This window comes from Tigriopus californicus, chromosome 5 (assembly GCF_007210705.1).
Source record: "Tigriopus californicus strain San Diego chromosome 5, Tcal_SD_v2.1, whole genome shotgun sequence".
In the NCBI taxonomy this organism is placed as follows: Eukaryota; Metazoa; Arthropoda; class Copepoda; order Harpacticoida; family Harpacticidae; genus Tigriopus; species Tigriopus californicus.
Genome location: NC_081444.1, coordinates 4,668,239 through 4,695,739, shown reverse-complemented (window position 1 = coordinate 4,695,739; position 27,501 = coordinate 4,668,239). Strand labels below are relative to the sequence as shown.

Below are 27,501 nucleotides of genomic sequence, written 5' to 3'. Positions count from 1 at the left end.
TTGGTCATTTCCCATTAATCACTTTATTCCATCTACAAAAGCTTATACCACAACATCTATTTAATCCAATGAAAAACTAAAATCTTCGTTCAAGGTTCCAACCAACAATCTGTTACTTTGCTGGCCAGCATTACGTTCCAATCGCGTTCCAAATGTTCTGCCAAAAATATTGGCCCATAATGTAACTTAATGTGTCAAGCCACTTGAATGTGTCCTTGAAGAAATGTCACGGCATGACCTTGGACAAAGATCCACTCATCTGTATTCGAGCACGTCAATTCCCCTGCACGACTAGATACTTGAAGAGCCTTCAGATCCTGCTTGGCCAATTTCTTAGCCCATAAAGGGACCAAACTACAATGTGCAGAACCAGTGACTGGGTCCTCGAAAATAGTGGATTGTGGAGTAAAATAACGAGAAACGAAGTCCACATTTTGGCTCAAAGTAGCTTTGGCAGTAACAACCACGCCTCCTGGATCAAGATTGATCTCATTCAGGATGGCCGAATCTGGATTTAGTGAGCGAATTATCTCCTCATTATCATAAACGAGAATCACGTCACGGGATCGCCAAGCTTCCACTGGAAAGGCTTTGATGGATCTCAATATGCTTTCTGGAAGATCTTTGAGGTCAATCTGAAGTGAAATGATTCCATATATCAAAGGCGGCTAAATCTAAATTGATTGAGAATACAAATGTGTCACCTTAGCCGGTGGTCTGGATGGTAAGGCCATCTGATAAAGGCTTGGTCCGACCTTTTCAATGTCGAGCTTTCCACTGAATTCTGAGATAAAAGTGATCCTTTCCAACGCGGAATGCATCTCAAAGACCACATGAGCCGCGGCTAGGGTGGCGTGTCCACAGAGATCCATTTCAATGTCCGGGGTGAACCAGCGAATTTTCCAAACATTTTTAGAAGTAGATGTAGGCATCACAAAAGCTGTTTCGGATAGATTGTTTTCTTTTGCAATGCTCAATAGCACCGATGGATCCAGCCATGAAGTCAAAAGACACACTGCAGCTGGATTACCTCCGAACACTTTAGTAGTGAAAGCGTCCACTTGATAAATAGGAATCCGCATCCTTGCCGCAAATGAAGTGTCTCTCTATCTGGATTTGAAAAACAAATTGTTTTAAATGCCAAAGGAATGGCCATCAGCAAAGAAGAACGTTACCATTAGAGATCGGATTGTAAAGTGATTTGCACGTTGAACAAAAATCAAAGAGGGTTTCAAATGAGTATTTGGTTTTCCTGAGTGTAGATGGTCTGAAATACCGAAAGAAGAAAACCGGTTACAAAAAAACCCTCTCGAATTGCTTCTCTACGTGGAAATCAATTTCAAGCCCGCCCTCTGGTTACGATGCAACCTTTCATGAGAGGAAAACACGTTTTACCTCATTCCTCTACAGTGTGTCTAGAAATTGGTGTATCCTTTATGCTGTGCAGGTGGAAACATTACTAGCTATAAGAATCAGAGCGCTCATTGAATGCGGAAACTAATCAAATAGGTGGTTAATATCTGGTTGCCTTATTTCATTTCGGCTTGCTGACGAATAGCCACAGTTTCAATAGTGTTAATCCTCAGAACATGAAATTATCAATATCACAACAATAAAAGATTGTAGAATAAGTAGCAGTAAATGGGCCTTTGGGCAGGATATTGCCCAAAAGTCCGAATCTTTTATGGACAAGGACCTTGAAGTACTCGTGTTTACTCACAAGAGATGATTGAAAAGGTGCAAAGTCGGACAAGGTTGAGACAAGTAACACAAACTCGAACGAGCTAGTAAAATCGAATGACAATCCTTCAGCGCACTCGGAGAGCTCCGCTTTATGCAAAAAAAGGAAATTTTGGGTGTTGGTTACTATTTTGATGATATCCTGGAGAAGTCTCTGTTTCCGGCACTCAGTCAAGAAAATGGTTCTTTAGAGCAAATGGTGCTGAGTAGTGATGGGTTTCAATCCGGAAAATCAGCTATCTAGCTTGAAGAACCTCTGGTAGGGCTCCCATTCCAACAAAAAAGGGTAGAGAAATGACCGAGACCTAGAACGGCAGGGTCACGTTTTGCCACTTATTTAAGGAGTTTTTATTTTGATATTGTACTCGCTTCAGCTTGTGAATGGAGCCCTAACCGAGGTCCTTTAATCTAAAAAGCTGACCTTTCGAATCGAAACACATCACTAGTGCTAAGTCTATCTGAAACAATTTTCCAACATTTGAACATCAAGGTTGCCAATAAATGGTCAGTTAGAGGTTTGGATTCTTTCTGGCAGAAGAGTGTATGGTCAGAGGTTAGTCCTCATCTCGCTCATTGAAAATATCTGAGCCATGTTCCACCGGGAGCTCAAGAAGCTACCGATGTACCAACATCTCCCACCGAGACGCTTGGTAAAACATTTTCTTTTGGCTTGACATTTTCTTTTATGTTTAATAGATTAAAAAAGAATTTCCAGAAGAAAACGACCTATATTGCAAATAGCATAAAACAAAACAATGTGATGTCTCCCACGAAAATAAGAGATCCCAAAAGATGGCAGCACCAATTTCTTGACATACTGTAAAAATTAGCGAGTCGAACGTTCTTAGACCATTGGTACTTCGTCACCTGATCTGAGGCTTGGTATTTGCCTCGGACCTACTGCAGCCAACATTTCAAATCGACTGCACAGTCAGCTGCCACACAAAATTGATTTTCGATCTTTATTCTTATGAATCATAACCTATCATAAACATGCTTCATACTTCTCCGTAGTAAAACTTAGATTCAAGTTTTAATCTAAAAAATATATTTCTTCATCGCTTTGAAAAAATCATATTTCGATGTTATATCTTTTTCAACCATTTCCCTCATCTAAACACGGCAATCATTATTGAAATTGTAGTTTTTTGTGTCAAGTCAAACCAAATGCTCAGAAGAATTCTTAAACTCTGCAGAATGGTAAGTTTCTTCACTTATTCTTTACAAATGACAAGTGTTTAATGTTCCATTTTACATCTTATACACCTTTTTACACTTATAACATCTAAGATCATCTTCTACGGTACACTGGTATTTTGCTTTGATTTGTCACCTTAGACATCCCGTACCTTGAGAGCCTTTGGGCCGATTATGATTAAACGCTACCTCCATGTCTTAAGGAGAAGTGAGAGCGACGGATCCATTCCATTTCGTCTCTTTTCTCCTCTTTTCTCAAGAGACGCAGTACTATTGTACGATATTTTGTGGAACAGTCGCCGCCAAAAATTGCTCTTCAATCCTCTTGAACGTTTTCAAGGTACTTGCTTGTCTACCAGTGATAATGTGTTAGTGGCATCAGACAGTTACATCATTGGAAACTGTTGGTTAGTTAATTGGAGACAATGAGTTGTAGAATTGATCAATCCATCGAGACTTGGGACGAGCAATTGGAGGCTGTTCCAAGAACAATCAACGAAACCAAAAGGCGCGTTTCTTCCTTCAAAAGCCGTGGCAAATGGAGGTTTCATCTTCAAGCCGTGTTAATGTGGGCTTTCATTTGCATTCCGGCTAACGTACTAACAATAATTTTCTACTTACAAGGCCCCATTGCCAAAAATCAAGTCAACATGGATTCGAAATCTCCATGTGGAACGGCACATGTAAATATCACTATTTGTCCAGATCTCGATGATCAGCCTTGTTCCATCAACAATAGTGATTGCTTGAACTTGAGTTCCACCCACTTTGAGTGCTATGAAAAGATTGAGGAGTATTCGAGCTTCTTAAGAAAGGCCAATTTCTTTCTCCATGGAATCACCATGTTCATCGTGGGCTTGTTTGGAATTCTTGGCAATATTCTCACCATCTATGTTCTGAATCGAATTCAAACCAATCGAAATTTTAATCGGTTGTTGGTGGCACTAGCTGTGGTGGACACGAGTGTGATCTTTTTCTTCGTTCTGGACATTTCTATTTGTGGCCAGTTCCTCCCTCAAGAGCCTTTTTGGTATCGTTTATTATACCCATACTTCATCCATCCAATAAGAAACATGACTCTATCCGGAAGCATCTTCATGGTAGTGGCCATTTCGGCGGAAAGATACAAGGCCATTTGCCAGACTTTTGCATACCGACCTTCTTCGACAAAGTATATACTCACGGTCTTCATTACCACGGTTTGCTTAGAAGTCCCTAGGTTCCTTGAATTCAAGTTAATGGACACAGTCGAACACGGATTGATTTACTGGACAACTCATATTATGGATAATGAGAACTTCATACAGTTTTCTTCCTATTGGGACGATATTCTTTGCACTGGCCTATTTCCGTTTGGAGCTCTCCTGTTCTTCAACACCTCGATTTACGCTAAGATCAGAAATTCCGGAAACCATAAGTATCGATTTGTCGGCAAGACACACACAAAAGAATCTGTACCAACAAGATCCTTAATGATCAAGTTACATCCGTATAATCTTCCGGCTAGCAATGAGAGACACTTCCGAAAGAAGCGTGCCAAGTCCACGGCCCTTTTGATTGCTATTGTACTAATTTTTGTCTTTTGTCATGTATATAGATTGTGTGTTCAATCGATTCAAATTTATCTCAGCCCACAATTAGCCGAGGATCAATTTCGGTATTGTCACGAACTGGGCCGACATTATGCTCCCATTGCTATTCAAATTCTGTTGATGGTTAATCATGTTTTTATTGTGGTCAATTCTTCGATCAATTTCATTGTCTATTGCTTGGTCGGAAGAGAATTTAAGGCAGAACTTATGAGTATTTTACGTCAAACGTCTTGGAAAGCTCTACTTTTTGGGACCCTCCAAGAAGGAGATGTGTGTTCCGTGCACATTTAGTGAACTGATCCAAGGACACTAGAGCAAGGAAACGCCACTTTTTTGTGATCATCAAACCTTTCCCGCCAAGTTAGGCCTAAACTATTTGTACAAAATATGTGACTGATATTACTTTTGTAACCATTGATGGTATCCTCTTCCAACAAGGCATGTAAATTTACTTAAACGGCTTCTGACCTGTCTTGCAGAACAATTACTTAAAAGTACAAATTAGGTGTTCTTGATAAAGCAAGATTTCACTCTAAACACAATCAGTCAAAAAAAATTGCTAGTAATATTGTTTGAAGGGGGAACAACTTGACTAAATTTCAAGTAATTTGACAGATTTGTTATGAAACTATGATCCTCACTCTGGGAGTGGTCCTCAAACCAAAAGCAGGCATATAGTAGCTTTGAGCTACGTATTGTTCTTTAAACTCATTTGAATCCTTGATAACCATTGGATGATATATCTTAATAGATATGACACCGGTTTTATTTGACTATTTTGGATGCTTTTGGTAATAACCAAATTATTGGAGTCCAAAATTCAAATCTAAATCTAGAGAACTCTGCTTTAGTATGACTTCGTGCCCCTCAAACAATTCCTGTCTTTTACGTAAACTTCCTAATAAGTGGAATTTTAAACTCTAATCAAAAAGAACCCATCCATTTTCACCAATACCTGATGTTTCTGTTGTCAAATGTGTGGATTGAAACAAAATCATCAATTGTCTATCCTAGATATTCTGATACGTTTATATTTACGTACATGTACTATTACTGCCTATTTCATAAATTTCTTTTATTTTTCGGTGCAGGTTCTTCTTCATCAGCTCACCCCTCGATTCCACAATATGCCCACCATTTTTCGCACCTCTAAAAAAGCCACACGGCTTAAATATTTTTAAATACAAATACAAATGAATAAAATGAATCTACTGCTGGCTTTTTTCTACGAGTATTTTTGAGTAACCTGTGCGCAATACCGTATTTCATTAATTTTAAAGACAATTTGATTGTTTTTGATTATTTTGCTATCCATGGTTATTTCATATATTCTTTTGACTTTTAAAATTAATGCAGAAATTTTTGGCATGTGAACAGACTTGTGTATCAAAGAGATCATTATTTATTGAAAAGCACTTCAATGCACTCTAAAGCATGTGCAATCTTGTATTATTGATACTAGAGCTGTTGCTTTAATTCAACGCAATGGCCTTACTTGTTGGGCAGAGGAAAGCCGTGTCGTTTCTTCTCTTAAGAGTCCCTGGCTGATAATACAATATGTATGATTGTAACAAGAGATGAATAATGTCACATGGAATCGTTATTATAAAAGAATTCTGAAGGATGCAGCTCGGTCAATGCTATGCAAATAGGACGCCACGCAATTTGTTTTACCCTGTTCAACAAGGATTACGTTTGGTCCCACGAGATCTTATGAGCTCTAAGGAGAAAGATAAAATCCCAGTATACTACAACCGGCCATCACAACTTCTTACATCCTGAGAAGAATGTGTTTGAACCCCAAGAGACAAACGATGGGAAGCTTCACCAATGATCCTCCAAATCAGCAGTCACCAAATAGTTCTCCATGAAAACAGTCGCGAATCGTCCTTCAAAAAGGACAGTCACCATTGATCTCTTGAGGAGAGAAGACACGTTTGAACATCTGAAGTGGCCACAAATCTCACCTTGAAGCTTTTCGTTGGTGTGTGTGAAACAAGAACAATTGTTGGAGTGTTGGAAGAGACGAACAATCTATCCGATTTGAATAAGGACAAGGAGTCAGGGCCCAGGAAGCCGTGCAGAGTCAAAAAGACCTGGGGAAGTGCATTGCATACATCAGTGAGCCGGCATAGACATGTTGAAAAGTCTTTGCAGCTGAGTGCAGGGGTAACTTCTGAATTATCACTCCATCGATTCAATCCTGGACCTTCAATCCGATCGAACCGACGCCATTGCTGTAGATCACCATTGACACAAGTATCACCCTTATCAAAAAGTAGGATCAGACCAGTATCCATCCATGTACGTTTGCTTTCCCTCTTCTATCGCCGAGCAATTACCCCCTTTTTCATTATCCGAGCAAGACCGCTGATTGGTAGACTATTATTTCATGTATATAGAGTTCAATAAAGTATCCAACTGTATTAGAAGTTTGTTTGTCTGATTTGGCAAGAATCAGGTGTTAAACTCTAGAGAAGAGATCAACGCCATTTTAATGAAATAAATAAACTTTATTGCGACTCTTGGTCATGTCAGATTGAAAAATTTATAAAACTCTATGTATAAATATCCTATACAAAAATCGATTGATAAAAGAATAAAATGGCCAAGACGGATAAAATCGTTGACTAGAGTGTGATATCACAGTGAGTTTGACTAGGATTGGTTCAGTGCACATGAAAAAAGTGAAGAGGGAAATTGCAGATAGTACATAAACTGGGAAGGAGAGGTGCACTGAACCGTGCATATCACAGGTTCATGGTGTAACCGTTACACACAGTTTTTAAAACGAGTACATAAAACTTAGTGTTGCCATTTGGGTTTGCGCTACTGCCTAAGCGCCTCCTGGCCCGTGCAACTGAGCGGCCGCAGGCTTGCGCCGCGGCCTAGGCGTCCCCTGATCCTTGCAACGAGAGGTTAGGTTAGGTCAGGAATGATTTCAAAATGGCAACACTGACTTTCTGGGTGTTGACAGTTTATCTGCTTATGTACTCGGTTTAGAAACTTCGTGTAACGTCCATAGGTTCATGGGGCCACTGTTCGAGGGCGTGGCCCCACTCACTGGTATCACAGTCGGTACTATGTCATCAACTTAAAACCATTAAAGACTAACATTCAAGTCGGAGGGGTAAAAACTACTGATGTGGAGCAAGCACCGACAGGGCAAGTAGTCCGGTGCTTAACTTGCCCAAGTAGAAACTTGCCCCAACTTGGGTTTGTACGGTTTGTACTCAGACACTTGAGGGGAAAATGGTGTGGCCAAACTTACGCGAGAAATTTTATACCAGGGGAATTTAAGTCAGCTTATACAAGAAAAGCAATAATGTGCACCAACAGTGAGGCAGTAACATGGCTTTGGTTCAATGACTGGTTTGTTTCTGGCAATCTGACTTTAGCTACGCACAAAAAATCCTCACTTTGCGGTTTTCCTCAGCTAACCGTCTGGGCTCCCTACGTTAGCAGCGGATCTCTGCTTGTGTTAAGCTTGCGCAAGTTTTAGTACTTGGCCAAGCTTTGCTTGTAAACAAGTAGTACTTGGGTGTCTGTGATGACTTGCTACTTGCCCTTTTCCCATCAGTAGTATTAACGCACGTCCGCCATTTAAGACATCAGCTGAGTTTGAAAGATGTCCAATAAACTAGAGCAGTGACCACATTTTGCAAGAAATTTAGCCTTGAAGATTGACCCAGATGTATGCCAGACAACAAAGATTGATCTGTATCCGAAGGGAGTAGAGGTGCCTAGCTTTGCATCCTTAATTGATTGGATATTGTATGTCCAAATATGGGTAATAACCGTAGGCCTTAAGACAAGCCTAACATATTAAAGCCCATTTACCAGGTGTTCTCTGTCTCAGAGGGCAAGGGCGTAACACTACTGGTAACGGGTTACTTTTTGAGTAACACTACTGGTAACGGGTTACTTTTTGAGTAACACTACTGGTAACGGGTTACTTTTTGAGTAACACTACTGGTAACGGGTTACTTTTCTGAATATTCAGGTAGCGGTAACGGTAACGGAACGGGTCTTTAGCCCTCTTACTACCGCTTCTTTTTTCCTGTATGAACGAGGGAAAGAAAAATGCGTGTAGGTTTCCTAACCGATTTTTTATCAAAATTCCGTCTCAAATTCATCAGCTTTTTTGCTTCAGGGACCTTGGTCAGGGCTCCTATCAGAAGCAAAAAATAGGATACACAAACAAACTCAAAACTGCTCATCAGAGTGACACTTGGTCTCGGAACCAGTGCTGCAATAAGACTCGTTCTTGATCATAGGTCTTCAAATATGTACTTTTTTTGATTGAATTGGGAGTCCCAACAGAGGTTCTTCAAGCTAAATAGCTGATTTTCCGTTCGAAACCCATCACTACTTGCCACTGATAGGAACAAATGAATAATTGCAGGAGTCATTTGTTTCATTTCATATTTACTAAACGTCAAACATTGCATAAACGTATTTTTGCACTTTTAAGCGCTCTTTCCTTCTGCAAAAGTAACGGTAACGGTAATGCAACACTTTTTTTCGGTAAAGGTTCAAGCTCAGGTCATGCCCTTTCACCCCTGCCTGGTGGACGGAACTGAGAATGCTTGATGAATGCTCAACAAAACAATCGTTAATCTGCTAAGAACGCCTGTACCCGATGGTATAATAGGTGGCTAGTTACCCTCTACTCTCAGAGCATTTTTGCAATTTCTATTGCACCATACTATATTTAAGTGAAGATTCTCTCCCCTACCCCCTTGTTGAACAACAGGGTCTTCTATTCAAAGGAACCTCTTCACAAAAGCATGTAAGATATCTTGTGAATTTCTGAAGAGACATTTTTAAACGAGGACATTTTACCCTGCGTACAGTGATTGAACAATTAATCAGATCCAACGTGACTTGTTTTATTTCGGCCACACAATTCACGCAACCTCAAACATGCAAGCGAGCAAGTGTGAATATCAAACTGAGGTGTGTGGCCAAGCAATTTGTTTCGAATTTCAAGCAGTATGTGGACGTTGTTTGTTATTTTAATTATCACTTAATTAGCAAATAACACAAACCTTCAATTGTTGACATCAACTTTGGCAAACTGAACTTAAAGGATAAAAATATATTGACGAGTAAACATGTTTGCTGACGGCAAGATCTTGACAATGGCATTTCTATTCGAACACATAGGGAGCTTAAGTAGACCAGGGACACCAAAAAGTTCATGAGTCGACATGCAAGTTTTGGACAGGTGGATCGTTGTTTACGAATCCTTGTCACCCTTAAAAAGACTTAATCCAACCATCATCCAAGCAAAAAGTGCATGAAGAGGCACTCAGCCAGACTAGTTGGACAAAGTTGCCACAAGAACTCACAACCAAATGGCTCTAATTTGGGCAAGACTCTTTTAGTCCGACGGCGTTGTGAGATTGCGGTTGGAAGACTGCAATAGAGAAACCGCGACCTCCTTTTGTGCTGCGCAGAGATGAGCCAATGTTGTGTGTCAATTGCGAGCCATTTTTTGCAGTGTTCAGAGAGGGTACAAAAGGTACTTGTACGTTTTTACAAGAATCCATGAGCTTTGCCCCAACCCAGGTTTTAGGGTTAGTTGCGGTGACCTTAGAAGCTTAACTTGTGTTTTGAGAGCACCTTCAAGGCTTCAAGAATCAATTCTAGTTGGTGCAATGAAGCCCACGTCACTTCTTTATCAGGCTCCTTCACTGTTTAATGTGCTTCCTTCTAATATTGTAAGGAATATGTAGGTTTTTGCTTTAGTAGGCCAAATATCATACCAGGTTTTAAATGTAAAAAATAGACAAAATATCCTCTTCAAATTTGTGGCTCATTACTAACTAGCCATAATATTACCTGGAAACTATTTCTAAGAGAGGAGAGAAAATTAAAATTCCATTACAATGATGCCAAATTATTTTCACAATTGCTCGTCTTGTTCTCTCAATTGGCTTTAAAGTTCAACCCTTGACTCCTAAGGAGCTTTTTCATCCAAGCTATGGTCTGTGCTTCCATATTTTGCGTGTTTGCGCACATTTTTTGGCATTTTTTCCCCATTGATCATCTAGAATCACAACTCTTGGTGGAAAAGTGTCCTTAAAAGCTAGATTTTAAGGCCAAATATAGTAACAAAACTAACATTTACAAACATCAAAGGAAACTCAATACCATATCTTATCAGTGAAACAGCTGATTCGACAATATGGAGGAATTGTGTACGCCCAAACATATCATTTGACGTTTTTTTCATCAATTAAAATGCTTTCAACCCTGACAAGGCCCTTTTCAGGGGAGTCATTGCATTAATATTTGCACTTTAATCTATTGGGACTTTGCGGCGACACGTCATTTGTTGTTGGTGTTTGACAATTGATGGTTAAAAAGGCAAAGTGGGAAATTCTAATTGTGCCGGATAATTGATTTGCTCAGGGAGCAGGAATTTGAAAGTTTTTTGTAACCGGTTTCCTACTTTCATTAATTCAGATCCTCATCCTCACATAGGATGAACAATAAATTATTTGGAATTTTCTTTGATCTCTACTCAACGTGCAACTCAATTTCTAATCCACCCTATGCTGATAAGAAATTTTGTCATGGAGCAATTTTGAGCTTGCCAACTTAGCATGGCCTTAAAAATATGGCTGGTCTGCAACACCTGTTCAGATCGCTTTCAAAATGGCGCTCAAAACTAACTTGTTGGAGGAAGCTTGGATGAAGATTGGTTAATCAGTATTGATGCCCTGATGACTTTTACAACGCAACACTTTTTTGTCAAAGATTGTGAAAAACCAAAGCAAAAAAAATCTAACATCAAAAGTAACATCTCTCCTTTTGCAAAAGGTATTTCTGATTTTTGGGTTAGTTTTGTGCCCAAAACATTATGATATCATAATTGCCTTTTTTTACAAGTTGAAATCGTCCAAATGTGGGGAAATTTGGCAGACCATACATATACTACTGAATTTTACATACATCTGAAAAAAAGGAAATATATTCCTAATTACCACAATCTCCCAGTAAATATATCTAGATTATTTGATACTAGTCTTGAGATTGCTTATTAGACACATATTTGGATGGAACAATAGTTAAATTTCCTGGTCGGGCAATCGCATTGAAGTTCCCATTTTTGTGCTCCTTTTGATGTACGGTATATCTCTCAACTAAACTTATGCAATTTTCACGGAATCAGCACATTACCATTATTTGTATTCTGATGTCTTGAGCGGCTGGTCATGCCATCTTTAACTTCCAGTCTGATTGAGTCTTCTGGATTGTATAAGCGAGCAATAAATTTGCGTGGGTGTCGCTGCTCCGCTCACCATCTTCGACAGCATTAAACCATCGGGTCAGAAGTAGTCAAGATTGGTTGAACTCCGTTAGAACTACGTAAAATTCCTGGAGCACATTGAGAGACATTCCCTGCTACCTGAGAAATAGAATTCAATGCCACTCAATGACTGATGTTGGTTTGCAAGTCTTGCCTTGAATTTTCTTGTCCACTTGGAAATTGATCGTCTCGAGTGGGAACTTGAGATTTATAGCTCCGTATTTCTGAGATTAGAGTAAAGATGTCCGACCCAATTGGAGTTGTTATAAAATTTCGGCCATTTGGGGGCATTTTTCTGGAGTAGCTTCGGATTTTGATCTCACTTATCCGCGTTGATCAACCATTGGCAATTGAGTTCTTCCCATGAGTCTCTTGAGTCAAAAACCCTAAGGCATCGGCATGTTGGACCAGTTGGCTAATCAGTCCTTCAACAAATGGCGACACGGAATAACCCTGAATAGTGAACATGCAAAGTGGTCTTATTGCCAGTGCAAAGAGACAACCTGACATCTGGGGTCTGTTTTAGATAATTGATCTCATTGTGCGACTGAAGGATTGGCCTTAAACTGTTTTAATCCAATTTAGAATATCTTATCAAGTATTTTCCTAACCTGTATTTTATACGGGGTACGCTGAGTATCGTTTTTTCACATTTGATTCAAAGTATAAACCACTGGAATGTGTACAAGGAGAAGAGACATATCGAAATCGAGTGAATGTATGGCTTTTTCTTTCAAATGAGAATAGTCCCATGTCGTTACGAATTTGCATCTCAATTTTCAGTTCAATCCAATGATTGTGTCCCAAATCATTTCCCTTCAAACGTACCATATAACTCTTTACTTAATGAATTAGCTAACCCTCCTCTGGCAGTTAATTACAAGAAGTGTTTATGAATTCTGCGCTTATTTGCATTGGCATGACGTTTGATTGAGTTGTTCGATCAGACTGAAAATTGCAATAACTAATTTCAATGGCTTCAGGTCAGTCTATGGAAATCGTGGTGCGTTCACTCACTTCCAAAATGTCAATTTGAGATCCTGGCACAGATGTACTCATCTACAAATGTGCGTGCCATGATCATGTTAAGGCTAATCTAGTTCGATGTTGTTCCGCCATGCCGTCAATGACTTGTTGTAAAATCAAAATTGGTAATATCTTGACCAGGCCAAGGAGATGAGCGTGATGAACTGATCGGACCAAGCAAGTGAGCACTAAAAAAAAAGGATCGTAAAATTTGAACAGGTGTTTGTTTTAAGAGGCTCCAATTTCTCGCTACATTCTCGGAAAAGCCTTCTTTGTGAGTCATGGTAACATTTTGAATCATGGCTTCCAAGTGAGTTGTTTGGATTTGGGGAGAAGGCCTTCTTCGTTCCTTCAAATGACTGCAACTTTCCACGGATTGAAAGCGAATCCAATACACAAAATGTGAGACGGCAAGAAAAACTATTTCTTGATGGATACGAACATGACATGGCCAAATTCTATTTATTCTTTTTCGAAGATTAATCAGAGATTGCTCACATTTTCTAAAAGTATCCTGCCATAGCGTGTGAGCAAGTGATTCGAAACCAGAACGGTTCACACATTTGGTGTTTACTCTAAAGTTTGTTAACTATTGAGCTCGAAAAGAAAACTGAAAAGCAAGGTATCTTCCTTATTTGTCCAGAGTAACCGTTCTGACCATCATTTTAACTCTAGTAATTTCTTATTTTAAGAGAACTTCCAAACCCAAAAACTCCATTTGGCTGACAATTACGCCATCCATGTGAACACTTGAAGCTTAATGCTCACTTTTATTAAATACAAATTAGAGCTCACTAAGCATAGACAATCTGATTGCATTTGTGTCATTGTTAAATAGAAAGCTCCCCTTCTTCAAATATGTAGACAAGCAAATTGATAACAAGAGCAAGAGCAACTTACACAAAGAAAGGTCAATACTAAGACCATTAGAAGTAAGACATCCCAAAATTCTCTCATCCCCCCCCCGTTCCAAAAAATGAAGATTTCGTCTTGTCATGGGCATTACCCGTCACAAGACGGAACCAGACATGTCATTCAAAACAGGATTAAAAGTTACGTGCGTCTCATATTTTCTCGATCAGATCTACCGATCACATATATCATTTCAAATTTCCTCGCCAAGCAACTATCTACCTTGGGATCGGCTCAAATGTCATCAAAACCATTGTGACGTGCTCCTCTTCTTCAACCAACTCCCAAACAATACAGTTACATTTATGGAATGAAGTGCATCATTGGCCGAACAGACTCACTCGAAATGAACGACTCAATCTCATTCGCCCTTCGCATTGTTTATTTTCTCAGGTTTGGAGGCCAAAACGAACAACATTAGCTAGATGAATGTCAAGGCAGGGGAGTGGGATGTCTAATTAGAAGAGCCCAAATCAAACCACCACGGTTGAGATGTAGCACTCAGTTTGAGGCCTTTATCCATCCAATGGCAGAGAGTTTACAAAGGGACCTGTCTTATAAAGTGTGCTAAATGAGCGTTTGTTCAACTCACACCATCTTTATCTAGATGGACATGCAATCATGAATCCTAAATAGTCTTCGCTACTAGACAAACTTTGCATCGTGTTTTTTACCAATGAAATTCCCGGCACTGATCTAATCACATGGGTTCGAAAATGAGCTGTTGGGGTGGTTGGAAAGCCTTTTTACCAGTTTTTTTCTCCCTTCCCAATATGTCGTTCCATAAACTAATTCAAACAAGTCAACAAAGACAATTCCTAATCATTTCATACGGCGAAGTCATTCTTCTTGTTTCCAATTAGAGTGACGGGAGGGTTTTTGATAACAGCTCACAAATCCGTGAAGAATTTGTACATCCCTATAACACATATCCCCTCTCTCCCCACACATTCACAGGTATCTCAAGAGCCCCGAAAGCATCACATCAATTGAATAGTGCACGTAGTATGTGCACAACATGTATGTACGTACTAGAATCAAGTCGACTCCACACAAAGCGAACGAGCGACGATGGCTTGAACTCTCGCTTCTGTTCTGTTGTCAGTCGAGTTTTGGCGTTCGTCGAGGCCAGTTGTGCGCAGGTTCGAGTTAGAGGTGATTGTTCAAGCGTCTTAAGTTTGTTTGTGTAAAGTGTCGGAAAAGCCGAGACAAGAGACCCGCAGATTGTGACTTTTTCCGTGCTTTAAGGAAGTTTATGAGTGGTGTATTTGCTGGTGGTGTGGCTTTTTTTCGTAGATGAGTAAAAGCCGGTAAGATAAGCGTCAAGAGCTGGGATGAGTAATCGTGGCAGGACTCGCCATATTCTCTGAAATGGGGTTTGGGGCATTACTCACAGGTTTGGGGGAAGCGTGGGTAGAGGTGGCATTACTGTACTTTGGGACCGAAATGACTTCAGGCGATGCCAACCTCGACAAAAAGATGATTTGAAGAGAGACGCTCCTTCACAACGTTCCAGAGCAGCGTCTAACTACCCCCCAAATCAACCCTGCTCATGCATTGACGGAATGGATGTGGAAAATGGATGGATGGATCAGGAGACTTCTTTGGTCTCCAGTCATTAGCATAAGCCATCGCTCATCCTGGAGAGGACTTTGAGATATAAAACTCCAGAAGTGACGGTGCACACACTTGCCTTTGGGATTCACTCTCTAATCCTCTCCTAAGAAAACGAGCAAAAGTTGCTCGAGACAATTTGGTATGGCTTTCCATTGAAACAAGACTCCGGAAGCCAAGAGTGCCGTGCAAATTTCAAGATCATCATTACTAATTGAGTAAAAATTGGGTCTTCGATGATCATCATCATCACCATCAACGCTACCACTTCGATCGTTATCCAAGTCCAAGCGTAATCCGTGCCCAACGTTGTCAATTAGTGCAAAGAAAAGGCTCATTCCAAGAGCGAAAGAGCGAAAACGCCATGAGGGTTCAGATTCGGTCTTGTTGTTGCGCTTTGCACACGTTCGTGCGGATCTTGAGCATCATCATGATCCTCGGCTACATGTTCATGGGCCTCATCTCTTTCATAGTGTATGGTGTGACCACATCGGGGACGGCTTTGGCCCAGAATCGAACTTTCGTCATAGTGTTTGTGCTCATGTTGGTGTTCTGCTCACTGGGCATTGGAGTAAGCGTTCTGGTTCTGTTGGCGATCCGGATGAACAAGCGAATGCTGATGTTGCCCTGGCTCGTGTTCAAAATGATGGTAATCATTGGTGAGTAAAGACGACGACGAAGACGACGACTTCGACTGATTCACTCGAAAGCGGCAATGACGACAAGAAGCTCTATGGCGAACGTACAATCATTCTTGAATTTTGATCCCGAAATCCGTGCGTGTTTCCGGTTGAGGCGTTCATTCATCCGTTGGTTGGTTGGTTGGTGGTTGGCAATCATTAAATGATTTGCAATTTTCCTCCGGCCTAATCATTCAACTCTAATTTTAGGCCTCACCAGTCGTACTTATAAATATGCCGATCTTGGGCTGTCATTCTTCTCCAACAGATTCCGACTGTGAAGCAATGAATTAAGGGCAGGAATTTCTTGAGCACATCCGTCAAAGAGCCTCTCCCGGCGGTCAAATTCCCCGTTTTCTGCCATAAACAAAGCAGGGCGTATGCCAAGACACCTGACACCCAGTTGGAAGGCGTGTCCATCCTTGGCGAGAGTAAGGGGATATCAAAACGCCAAATCTCAAGGATGATTCTCAGACTCTAACCAGAGTCAACGTGCATTCCTTGAAGTGGTTACTTATCTATGTACAAATGTACCACTGTATGCATACATTCATGCATGCACGTAGACATGGGAATGTGTGGACAAATTGGAGTGTGACCAAAAGAAATTGGTCCAGAGCGGAGCGAAAAATTGCCATTTACCGTCGAAGGTCCTTTAGGCCATTCAGTCCAGATTTATCTGTCTTGTTTGAATTCACGGCTCCAAGGTTGCCTTAAGCCTTTTCTTGCCATCTCGCTCGATCCCAACCGAATCGTTTCTCAGTCCTCAAGCTCGGGAATGAACGAAACACATTATCGGTGTCTCGTTCAGAACTGGGCCCCTGAAGTAGTTACGACTAATTCCTCTTTTATGGTTCAAGTCTATGGTATGTGTATTTTTTCTCACCTCTATCGAGTCCTTCACACTGAAACTAGCTTCACTACACGCACATACTTACGTACACAAAGTTCACGTGGATAAAGGTTGAATGACCAAAATTCTCTCATGCCAAGATTGTTTTTGGTCACAACAAGGAAGACTCTCACATGGCTATTTTGAGTGATGGATGAGAAAATGTGTCAGATCTCGGGTCCAAATAAGTTCCAATCCTGAGTGAAGCGATTGAATTGCGACCGTTCCTCAAATAACCCATCTATAAGTTGCTCATTCAATGAATTGAGAGGGACCATAAAGATTTTACAAGCAAAGGAAATCACACATGAATGACTATTACTCGACAGCTGTCATGGGCCTTACCCAGCTTTTGGTTCTTAGATTTACCAAGAACTTCCAAATAATTCGCCGTGGCAAACAATGCATGAATAACATATCTACGATTGGTTGGCCTTGAGATCGAGGAATGGCAATGGAATGTCTTTCAATTACTACATATCACTTATTAAGATGCAAACACCTTCATTAACTGATAACAAGGTGTCATAAGATCAATATCGGGGCCCGCCTGACATCTTGTATGCAACGGATCCTGAGGAAGGGCGGAATTTATGGAATTTGCAAATTGCCCTCAAGCTCTTGGTGTTGTTGACATTGACTTGTGCAAAAAAATATATATTTGTTCTTCGATGGCGAACAGTACCCGAACAGCCGAGATCCATTATCATCTCTGATGCACTGTTTGAGAACTTGTGAGCTGAGACTTCCTCCTCCACCTTCCATCACGTATCGGCTGAACAATCCGTGGGCAATAATAATCATCATCATCATCCTCGTCCTCGCGTGAACCGTACTAACCCCTCACACACCCAGAATTGAAGGATAGCGAATCTCAAACAAAGAAAAGTTGTTTAATTATGAACAACTTTTTCGCCTCTTTTTCAATTTATGGATATGAAGAAAAAAGCCGAAGGAAGCCTTGAGAGTCGTCAGGGAGTAATCTGTTGATTGATCCCCGGAATCTTATCGAGAATCTTCATTTTTGTCATGTCATAAATCCATTTGGCCAAATGATGGCTGTATGTCTTGGCGTACGTACGCACTGCGCTGAGAAGGAAAGCGCGATGACAAACCACCAAAACCATTCAATCTCCTTGATTGGCTTCTAAGGTGGACGGAGACTAGAAAATCATTCATGGACAATCATCCTTCCTTCATCGATCTTCCTCTGTCTGTGTGAGTGAGTGAGAGTGAGGGATCTGGGATCTGTTTTTATGCATACTTAAAGCAACTGAAATTGGAATCAAGCCATAAAAAGCGACTCCCATCTTCCTCATTGAGGAATGAAACGCAGGTGGAGATCGATAGGTATATCAAATGAGATCCTTTGCCTCCTTCCTAGCTTCCTTAACCGTCCAAGAGGTATTTTCCTCACTTGAGCTGTCATGCTTGTGACATGCAACAAGTGGCACAAGGCTCCACGAATTCATTCTAAGTAGTGAACGGTCGGCACGAAAAACCTTGCGCACTTGATCACGCTTCGTTGCAGGCTAAATGGGTGAATCAGGAGCCCCAACATAGAAGGTGCCAATTGATATGCTACACCAAATGTCTACGATATGTACGTATAATAGGCACACTTGGAAGTGGGGTCATTCGGTCGTAGCCTACTTGACTAAGTTCAAGGGGCATTATCAACTCACCTCGGGTGTAAATCAAAAGTACAGAAGGAAAGTCAAACAATAGCCAAGGACTCTTTTCACTTCTTGAGCCCATCTATGATTTTGCCCTACCAAGATCAAGAAGTTGCCAGGTATTCCAAGCAGATTAGAAGCTAGACGAGGCATTTCCTGATTCCACGCTTAGACCCCGATCAGCTGACATTCAATGTGTCAATTGCGAGACCACGCTGACTCATCCAGGCTCCACACAACCAGCGACTATTCCAATCGCAAGAGTAGTAGCATCGCATCAGAATCAGAATCATCTTGCCCCAAATCTCCATCCATCCTGGGCTTACAAATTCAATTGGTTTGTTGGTGTTTCATGTGCTGATGATGATGATGGTTGATTTCCGTTTTGCCCGATCATTGTGTGGGTCTAATCTATTGCCAATCGCATCCTCACCAACCGCTTTATCTCCAAGGAAGCCCTCGGATGTCCTTGTCTGCAAAACGAAAAGCCACCTGGAGTTATGCATTGGTTCATATCGGATCAGTGAAAAATCGAGATTTTCCTGCACTTGGTACTTGGCTTCGGCTAATCAATAATTGAGGAAAAAGATACGGGTGGGGATTAAATGCCAAAGCTTAGGATATTTGGCTGAATTTGAGAAGCGTAACACGATAATCGCATAATCACTTTGCAAAGTTGTCTTGATTTTTTCCGGGTTTTATTACTTGGACAAGCTTGGTTTTGCGCCTGAAATAATGAGTCTTAACACGCTTCAAAATAAACCATAAACAATAGACGAGACTCTGGAAGCATAAACTGAATTGGCGCTTTCGTCGGTTTTTGCTCCATTTTATTAGCGTGGTATAATTTACCTTTTAAAGCATATGATGTTCTTTTAAATCCAGATTCCAAATTTGTTACCATAATGAGGAATTTATTTGTCCTTTGTGGGCGAATCCGAATACAAAAAGCCGGTAGTGCAAAATGAGAGCAGATTGCCAATCCATCATTTTATGACATTGGATAAGGCGTAGCCATACCGACTGCAGTTATCGGAAAGATGAAGCTTTAAAGTTCCCTAATCTAATTGTCCTAAATTGGACCATACCTACAGGGTGGAAAGAAATGTAAGGACATTTTAGGTACCTTCAAAATTTGCTTAACAATACTAAGCATAATTTTTCATTCAGAGGGACTCTTGAAAAAGTTATTCTCATATCAAATATCATACATTCTCTGACACAAGGCAATTTCCGGAAACGCCAAGTGAGTCAGCCTTAAGACCAGAGCCAAGACTGTGAGCACGCTAAAGGCTGGCAAGAGGCCAATGGGTGTGAATGAGGCTTTTAGTGTCCATCGTCGAACTTAGGAACAGAACTGCCGTGGACTAAAATCTGGAATTCTTGCAATTTCCCTCAGGCGACCATATTATCTGAGGGTTAAGAATTTTCTTAAGGCTAAAATTTGATCATTTATGAATGGCGCTAGGTTTTTCAATAATCCATTTTAATGAAAACTTTCTATTCAATATGATCAAGCAAATCTTTGAGTGCATGGGAAACATTTTCAGCAAGCACCAAAAAGTGGCCCTTATTTTTTTCCACCCTGTACAGTTGTTTGAATAAAGTTAATGCAAGATGAGAAATCTTCGGTTCAGGGGTGCTATTGGAATTTAAGCTGACCTTGGCTTAGGGTGTCCATATCCCAGCATTTGAACCTCCATAAAAGGTGAAAATTGTTCGTTACCCTGATTTCAAGGTACCTGGCATCATTTGATACCCCGCTTTGGACTTGTGAATGAACCTACCATGCCGAAACTGGCTGCAAAAGGAAGTAACGGTTGTCACCAATTATTTCATACTTTATTTCCGAGAGCCATTCTTCTCATCCACCAGGATTGATAATTGATTGTTGAGAACCATAGATGTGTTTCAATCACGTCGACCAGCCAGGATAAAACCATTGAATTATGCCAGAACTGTTTCATTTTGTTTTTTTCAGGTTTATTCGTCTTGGGAATCTACATCGCATTACACTTCACACTTTTGTCGGATCGAGATACCTCGGAGGAATCTTTCTCGCCAGCTTATGCCATTTTCTCAATATTCCCATTGGTGAGTAATCAATGCGTCACGTTGGTCCCTGCAAGGACAACGACATTTCTGGACAGAGACTGGACAGTCGAGTTAATCTTTGTTTGAGATGGAAAAAGTTGATCAATTTTGATCTCAATGGAACGTGTTTGTAAACAGTTAGAAGCTTTTTAAAACTCAGCACACGGAGAACAAAAAACAGTTGGTTAGAACTTACCAACATGGCACTGGTTCATTCAGTTTGTGGCTTCATTGGGCTGAGTTTTAAATGCTCATAACTTTTCTTATAGACTTTTGATTAAGCTCCAAATTGGTCAACGTGTTCGCAATCCAAAAGAGCCACCCTCAACTGAGAGAGAAAGCTTTTGATTGATCAAGGTTAATGCTACCAATTTCCCCCCTACTTTCTCCGTCCAGTTATGACGTCGTCCTTGGCTTTTGCCACGCAAAAAGAGTTCTAACATGTGAAGTGCTCCACTTGAAATGATTGACCTCGGAAATGATCTTGAAGGGTTCGAATCAAATATGCATCTCATGCATAGAATCGTTTGTAATTACCATGCAGCACGCGTTCCAGTTCCCCAAATATTCACACGCTGGTTCCAAAGATTTATCAGGTGCTTTTTTTCAGGCAATTACTAAAATTACCAAAAAGAAATATCAAGATGTGTTTGGGTATGCCCATCAAAATTAAAGATGAATGATTACAACCTCTAGCTCTGTGTACACGTAGCGATAAGCCTATAGAGCCGTGAAAGGGAGTATTAGGTAAGCTTAGAAATCATGATTTAGATATTGCATGCTAGTCTGAGCGTCAGAAAATAATCCGAATTGGTACCGCTTAAAAAACATGAACCCATAAATTTACCTTAGAATTCATTTCATGATAAAACTACTAAAAAAATAAGCATTATATGGATGACTGAAAATACGCACCCATCTATGTAAGGTCTTCAAATAACCAAGTACGGGCTCAGGCCTGACATGAAAATAATTTATGAGTTAATCCGACGAAATTCTCATCTGTTTTCCACATATTGTAGAGGTTGAGAACCCATTACTTTTGACAGATACGTTATGATGAGTGGAACATTCAGAAACATTTTTCTATGACATTAAACAGGCTTCAGGGCAATTAACCCAGTTGCTTGATTCGAAGCAGAAATGCCAGTTTTTGAAGTACAATACTTGTCCTTGTGCTGTTTGAGCTCATGGGAAAGTCCCCAGCCATCAAAATCAAGCTTTTTCATAACAATGCGGTCACTTTTCAGCTCAGACAGACACCAGGACATTGAATATTTGGGACTCTTGTCTTGACACGTTATTAATTCGACACTGTAATTAACGACATAACAAATGCGAAAGTACAAGTACATTTGAGAGTACAGCACGTGAGCAATTGGAGCAAATGGAACACGGTTTTTTTTAAACTTGGTTAGGCCTTCATCTTCGCTCTCGTAAAATATTCCATAGATCATGCAGATCATATGCATCAAGTGTAACTGTGTATTGATTGGAACCCTGATTTGAATAAGATTTAGTCTCCTCCTTAAACGTTTCACAAATTATGGTCAGGAACATGCTTTGAGGTACTATTTTTCGAACATTGATTTGGACAGGAGTTTCATCAAATGTTTGGCGGCATCATAAATCAGAACCATCCATTAACAGTTGATGGGACAAAATGGATTGAAACTAGATTAGCGGATCTCTAGTGAGAATGAGCAAGGGGCGGCTTCTATTTTGCACATTCATTCATATTTCCGAATCAAATTGAGTCCGATCATAATTCATTGGTCGATACATTTTTTTTCCGTTTTGTCCGGTACGCACATGCCTTCAATACCATTTGGTTTCGTAGATATGGCCGACCTTGAAAGGCAGTTAGGGATTTGATACGGCCATTTCCATCTCCTCCAAACTTATAGGAGGCTCAAAAGACCAGATAATGCGATTTTGCCTCCATTGAAATGAACTGAGGCAACTTGATATTTCTCTACCCAATCACCGCCTTGCTTAAATGGGTCTTCGTTCACACTAACATATTATTGAGGCGATCCAATCCGAATAGAAGCTCGCATCTTGCTGAGAGTAACACAATCAAACGCCAAGTTAACAAGGCGTTCTCCTTGCATTTCGAGACATTGGTAATGAGGACGCCCTACGGCCGAGTGACATTCGTAGCTTTGGCATCTCACCATTGTTACGGACTTCCTTGGTAGCAATGGGTTTTTTAAGTACCCTTGTAGGCCCGAAGCAATGATGGTGTGAGCCAGCTCGAAATCAGGGTCGCTATCAAATTGAACGCAGGTGGACAGAGTACACGAATGATTGGCAAGCCGATTTGTTGGTTTTCTTTTCACGGAGATTTTACCGCCGAGTCAACAAACAGATGTGTTTGTAGGATGGAGTCGATTGATTTCGAAATGCCATTTGAACAAATACCAGGGTGCTTGGTTGAGCGGACATTGTTGGTACATTTTGATCTATTGATCATTGGAAGGCCATAAATGGGTTCTATGCTCGCCTTAAACTGGTATCAGCCGTAATCGCAGGATGAGAACGAGATTTCAGCCCAATTTGGAAATCTGATTTCAATGTGAACGTGGGTGGCCATGACTTGGTCAGCATCAGAAACAATCGATGGAGGTCATTAACCCGCTCCTAATCTGGATTGTTCCAGGTGTTTGCCATATTCCTGGTGTTCTTGTGGATCCTGGTGGATCAGCTCTTCATTCAGATGAAAACTATTAAAAAGCTGGGCCTTAAAACGATGTCAGCATCCAATCTCTCCCAACTGAGGAGCAATATCACGTATCATAACGAGAGCCTTCGAAGTGCTAAAAGTGTGAAGAGCCTCAAAAGTGTCCGCAGCGTTCCGAGTTTCAAAAAAAATCCCCAACTCAAGCCACGAAGATCGAAGTCCAACACCAGTGACCGATTTCCACATGTCATTCAAATCCCAGAACCCATGGGGTATCACTCTCAAAGGTACATATTTCAAAACCACTTACTCTCTTTCTCTTTGAGTCTGGCGTTTTACAATCTCATATGGATCATTCCAGTTTACCACGACCTCGGCATAGGAGAAACAAACCACGAGGCCAACTTCAAGATCCTCGGCCTCGGCCGGACGGCCGCAAACCAATCAAACGGGCCAAAAGTTTGGAGCACATGCTGGACTCAGCCTCCTCGTCCTCTCTGTATAGTGCCACTGTCAGCCACGCCCCACCTCACATTTGGTTGAATACATCAGGCAAGGCACTAAAACGACGGACGAGTTCCTTGAAGTCGAAAAACAAACACAATGTGTCAGTTTCGGATGTACCCGGTGCTCCAAGTCCTTTGACCACCTCGTCGTCGGCTTCTTCATCGACAGTGTCCCCAGTTCCTCCTCCACCCCCAAGTTATTGCACAATCGACAGGTCCAGGATGACCAACCGGCTCGAGCGCTCGCCAGGAATCCCTACGAATACGCCCAATTATATGCAAGTTCAAACCTTACCTCGGAAGCCAAACCGTACTTCTGTGCCTGTTGAAACAATGGGACGCCAAAAGAGGTCCAGATCAGTGGACCTTTTAACTCCTGACAACAAATTCCACGTGAACAGTGATCCCGTGAGTTGCGAACAAGCTATCGAGAACGAATTCAGGGTGCCCAATCGAACAGAATTCGCAAGTACGCCTTACATTGGAGACTGCGGGATTGAGGAGCTAAAACGGATCACTTCTGAGCACATTTTGGAGGGCCGTACCCCCGGGACCAAGTCGGTTACCATACATCCAGATGTCACTGAATTCCATTACCCTGGTAAGATTTTGTTCGATGAGGTTTATTTAGTCAGTTGGAATCGTAATTTTCATCAGCCATAAATAGGGCTGTAAGTGTAAAAACACTTGAAAATGTCAAAAAGCTTTAAGAAAAATACCCAATGACATGGGCTTACTGGGTGTTTAGTTGTTGTCATAATGAATTTTATGCCGATTATAAGTAAACTTCGTTGGAATTTTTAAAAGCATTGTAAAAAGGAGATTTTTTTTCTGCATGAATATTGATTTGCTTATCAAAAACTGTTCGCTAGACAATGCAATCCAACATGTCTGGACTGTATTAGTCAAAGCAATTTAATTTCTGCCCTTGATCGAATTAAAATCATGCTTGTACTGCAACAGACTGTTAACTACCCAACTGAAGTGAACTTCCTTTTACGGCGCTTTGGCTCCAGGAACCATCTCGTCAAGGATTGTTTTTTTTCTAACTTGACTTCAAAAAGCTTGGATTGGCATTTCTAACCCAAACGTATTTCACGTTAAAAAGATGATTTCATGGTATTGTTTTGTTATTAGATTGTTTTGAGTACAGGTAGCCTTAAACATACCACCCTAGGTTGGCAGTGACTCTAAAACCAAAGGGACATTTGCAAAGTAAACTATGGGTGAATCCCCCTTTTTATAGCACTAGTAATCACTAGCCAGTTAGTCAAATCCTTCCTTTCTTTTACAGATGACACTCATTCATCCATTCACGATAAGGGGTTTGAAGACGACATTGATGACTTGCCTCTTCCCCCTCCTCCTTTAGAGGCGTGGCTACCAGAGCCTATCTATCCAGCACCCTCTGTTGAGCGACAAGACAGTAAATCCTGGTTGGCAAAATTGAGTCCCAAAACAAAACCAGGATATACCAAGGATCAAATCATAGACTTATATTGCCAAGTAGGAGACGTGCAACTTTAATATTGTCCCAGAAATAAATGTTAATCCAAATTCAAGTTTTCTTTATTAATACATTTCAATAGTGTTTCAAAACCATTTACCGATGAAACCCTACTCAAGTGTGTTAGTGGTAGTGGTTGTGGTTGTGGCTGTGGTTGTTGCTCCTGGACAAGTGATCCCTGGACCACAAAACCTAGGCATAATTATCCTTTGCATTATATAAGCCTGTTTCCTCGAAAACCTTTCACATTCCACTACTCACAAGCCTGGATCTCTTCTGATGGTTGATTTCGAGCACATGCAATGTACATAAAACTTCTCGTCCAGAGGGTTCAATTTCTTGTCTGGGGTGTCCACGTGAATCAAGTTAGCAAAGCATAAACTCTCGCCTGAAACGGTAAAATCATGCAAATAGTGGTCATTTTTACAATATAATACATGTGAGACAACTTAAAACCATCTAACCTTGGACGCACGACGTGTTACATTCAGCCAAACATTTCGGAGGGGTGCCACCAAACTGATCGTATTCCACTTTTATGTTCCATTGTGAATAAGTAGGATCAGTGGCTTGAGATGAAACGAGATTGTTGTTCCAAAGACCAAAAACCAAGAGCAAGGTGAAGGGGACAATCATATTGGAGAGTTGTAGAGGTACTGTGTGACCCACATGGAAACGCCGTAGTTTATATCTCATTTATTCGTGTTAATAGCCCATAATTGCAGCCTTGAGGATAATTCGACGTATACCTCACATACCGCAGGTTGACATGCTACCATTAACAGAATGGGAATTCCAATATTTTACGAACAATAGTAAGTTGCAATTAGAAATTACTTCATGTCTTTAAAGGCAGGTAGGTCTCTTGCTTCAGAGGTATAGCGAGGCAGCAAGTTGATAATATATACCTTTGTTGGTGACAAAATAGTAATGTAATGAGATAAAAGAATAGATGTCTCATTGCTTACCTAGATTACATTTCCAGTGATGGTTAGAAATTCTCCCCCCAAAATAGATCAAAAGTGCACCTGGACCAAAGCGATAATTAGACCCAACGGATAATTTGACCCAATAGAGCACTCGAACCTTCAGGGTTAGAGCGATATGATGACCAAAAAACAAGAGCTTAAGACGGCTTAGTTTTCATCGGGTGGAGAGCCATGTATGAACGAACACAGGTCACGATCTTTAACCTTGAAACGACAGTTCTTCAAGACAATTCATTCAAGGAAATTTTTCAAATGGTTACTTAATGCAATTAGTGAAACAAGAGGAATACCCTCATTCAACCAAGGACTTAATTTTAGGCCTTGATAAAAAATCACATAAGTTTTAAAAGCATATATTTAGAACAAAGACACATTAAACTTAAACACCCATTTGCTTGGCTATGATTAAAATTTTCCACTAGCTTCAGGCTGATAGGCAATAAAAATATCATGCATACTCATTCTGGCATCAAGCCATGAAAACAAAAGAATATCCTCGGAATCCAATTTTGCCCTCGCTGATTGCAATATCTTTACATTTGATATATATTTGATTACATATTGATAATGCCCGAAGAGAAGATGTGGCAGCAATAATCCCATGCACATGTCGTTTTTGTAGAGGTCGACAAACTCTCGGATGAGACATATTTTTTTTTTTTTTTCAGGCATGGCTGTGTCTAATTAAGGATGGTTATTTTCACACGCTACTATAGAAGAGTGATACATACCACTTGTTGCTCAAGCATGATTTACATTCTCGGGCACATTTTTATGAACTTAGTTATACCCACCCAATCATGATGTTCACATCCGCTTTTGCTGTATTCCTTTTGGTCGTGTCTGCTCAAGGTAAGTAAGACTTTGACATCATCTTTCAAGGAGTGGGCCTGATTTCAATGGATTGTTTGACCATTTGGTTTTGCTTTGGTATAGGAAGAAGAACGAAGACCTATGGTCAAGGATTGGACCAATGCAAGAATTTTCGTGTTGGATGCAGCTTGACCCATTTGAGCAAGACTCCTCTTTTCATTGTGGACAATTATATCAAAGAAAACAGGGATTGCTTAGA

The 27,501-nt window shown here is 40.6% G+C and overlaps 3 protein-coding genes and 1 long non-coding RNA gene across 6 annotated transcripts; 1 reads left to right on the top strand and 3 right to left on the bottom strand.

Annotated features, from left to right (window-relative positions):
• LOC131880414 (uncharacterized isomerase PA3578-like) lies at positions 1-1,307 on the bottom strand. Of its 3 annotated transcripts, XM_059227049.1 has the most exons (3): positions 1,176-1,307; positions 705-1,110; positions 1-635 (listed from the first exon to the last, which is right to left on the bottom strand). In XM_059227049.1, exons 2-3 carry the CDS (start codon positions 1,080-1,082, stop codon positions 195-197), a joined length of 819 nt encoding a protein of 272 aa, XP_059083032.1. In that variant the 5' UTR covers positions 1,083-1,110; positions 1,176-1,307; the 3' UTR covers positions 1-194. The 3 variants fall into 3 exon arrangements, with proteins under 3 accessions (XP_059083032.1, XP_059083031.1, XP_059083033.1); XM_059227048.1 differs by lacking the exon at positions 1,176-1,307 and having other exon boundaries at positions 705-1,169; XM_059227050.1 differs by lacking the exon at positions 1,176-1,307 and having other exon boundaries at positions 1-640; positions 710-1,169.
• A 13,565-nt stretch (positions 1,308-14,872) lies between these two features.
• LOC131880963 (uncharacterized) lies at positions 14,873-25,492 on the top strand. Its single transcript, XM_059227695.1, has 5 exons — positions 14,873-16,061; positions 20,632-20,744; positions 23,407-23,714; positions 23,789-24,534; positions 25,228-25,492. The coding sequence occupies exons 1-5, from the start codon at positions 15,767-15,769 to the stop codon at positions 25,458-25,460; spliced, it is 1,695 nt and encodes a 564-aa protein (XP_059083678.1). The 5' UTR covers positions 14,873-15,766; the 3' UTR covers positions 25,461-25,492.
• LOC131880965 (uncharacterized) lies at positions 19,030-24,392 on the bottom strand. The gene is made up of 4 exons (XR_009373312.1): positions 24,248-24,392; positions 24,052-24,189; positions 23,738-23,987; positions 19,030-19,123 (listed from the first exon to the last, which is right to left on the bottom strand). It is a non-coding gene; the product is annotated as an uncharacterized LOC131880965 (long non-coding RNA).
• Positions 25,485-26,520, bottom strand: LOC131880964 (uncharacterized). The gene is made up of 3 exons (XM_059227696.1): positions 25,905-26,520; positions 25,702-25,828; positions 25,485-25,632 (listed from the first exon to the last, which is right to left on the bottom strand). Exons 1-3 carry the CDS (start codon positions 26,134-26,136, stop codon positions 25,551-25,553), a joined length of 441 nt encoding a protein of 146 aa, XP_059083679.1. The 5' UTR covers positions 26,137-26,520; the 3' UTR covers positions 25,485-25,550.
• Positions 26,521-27,501: the final 981 nt, after the last annotated feature.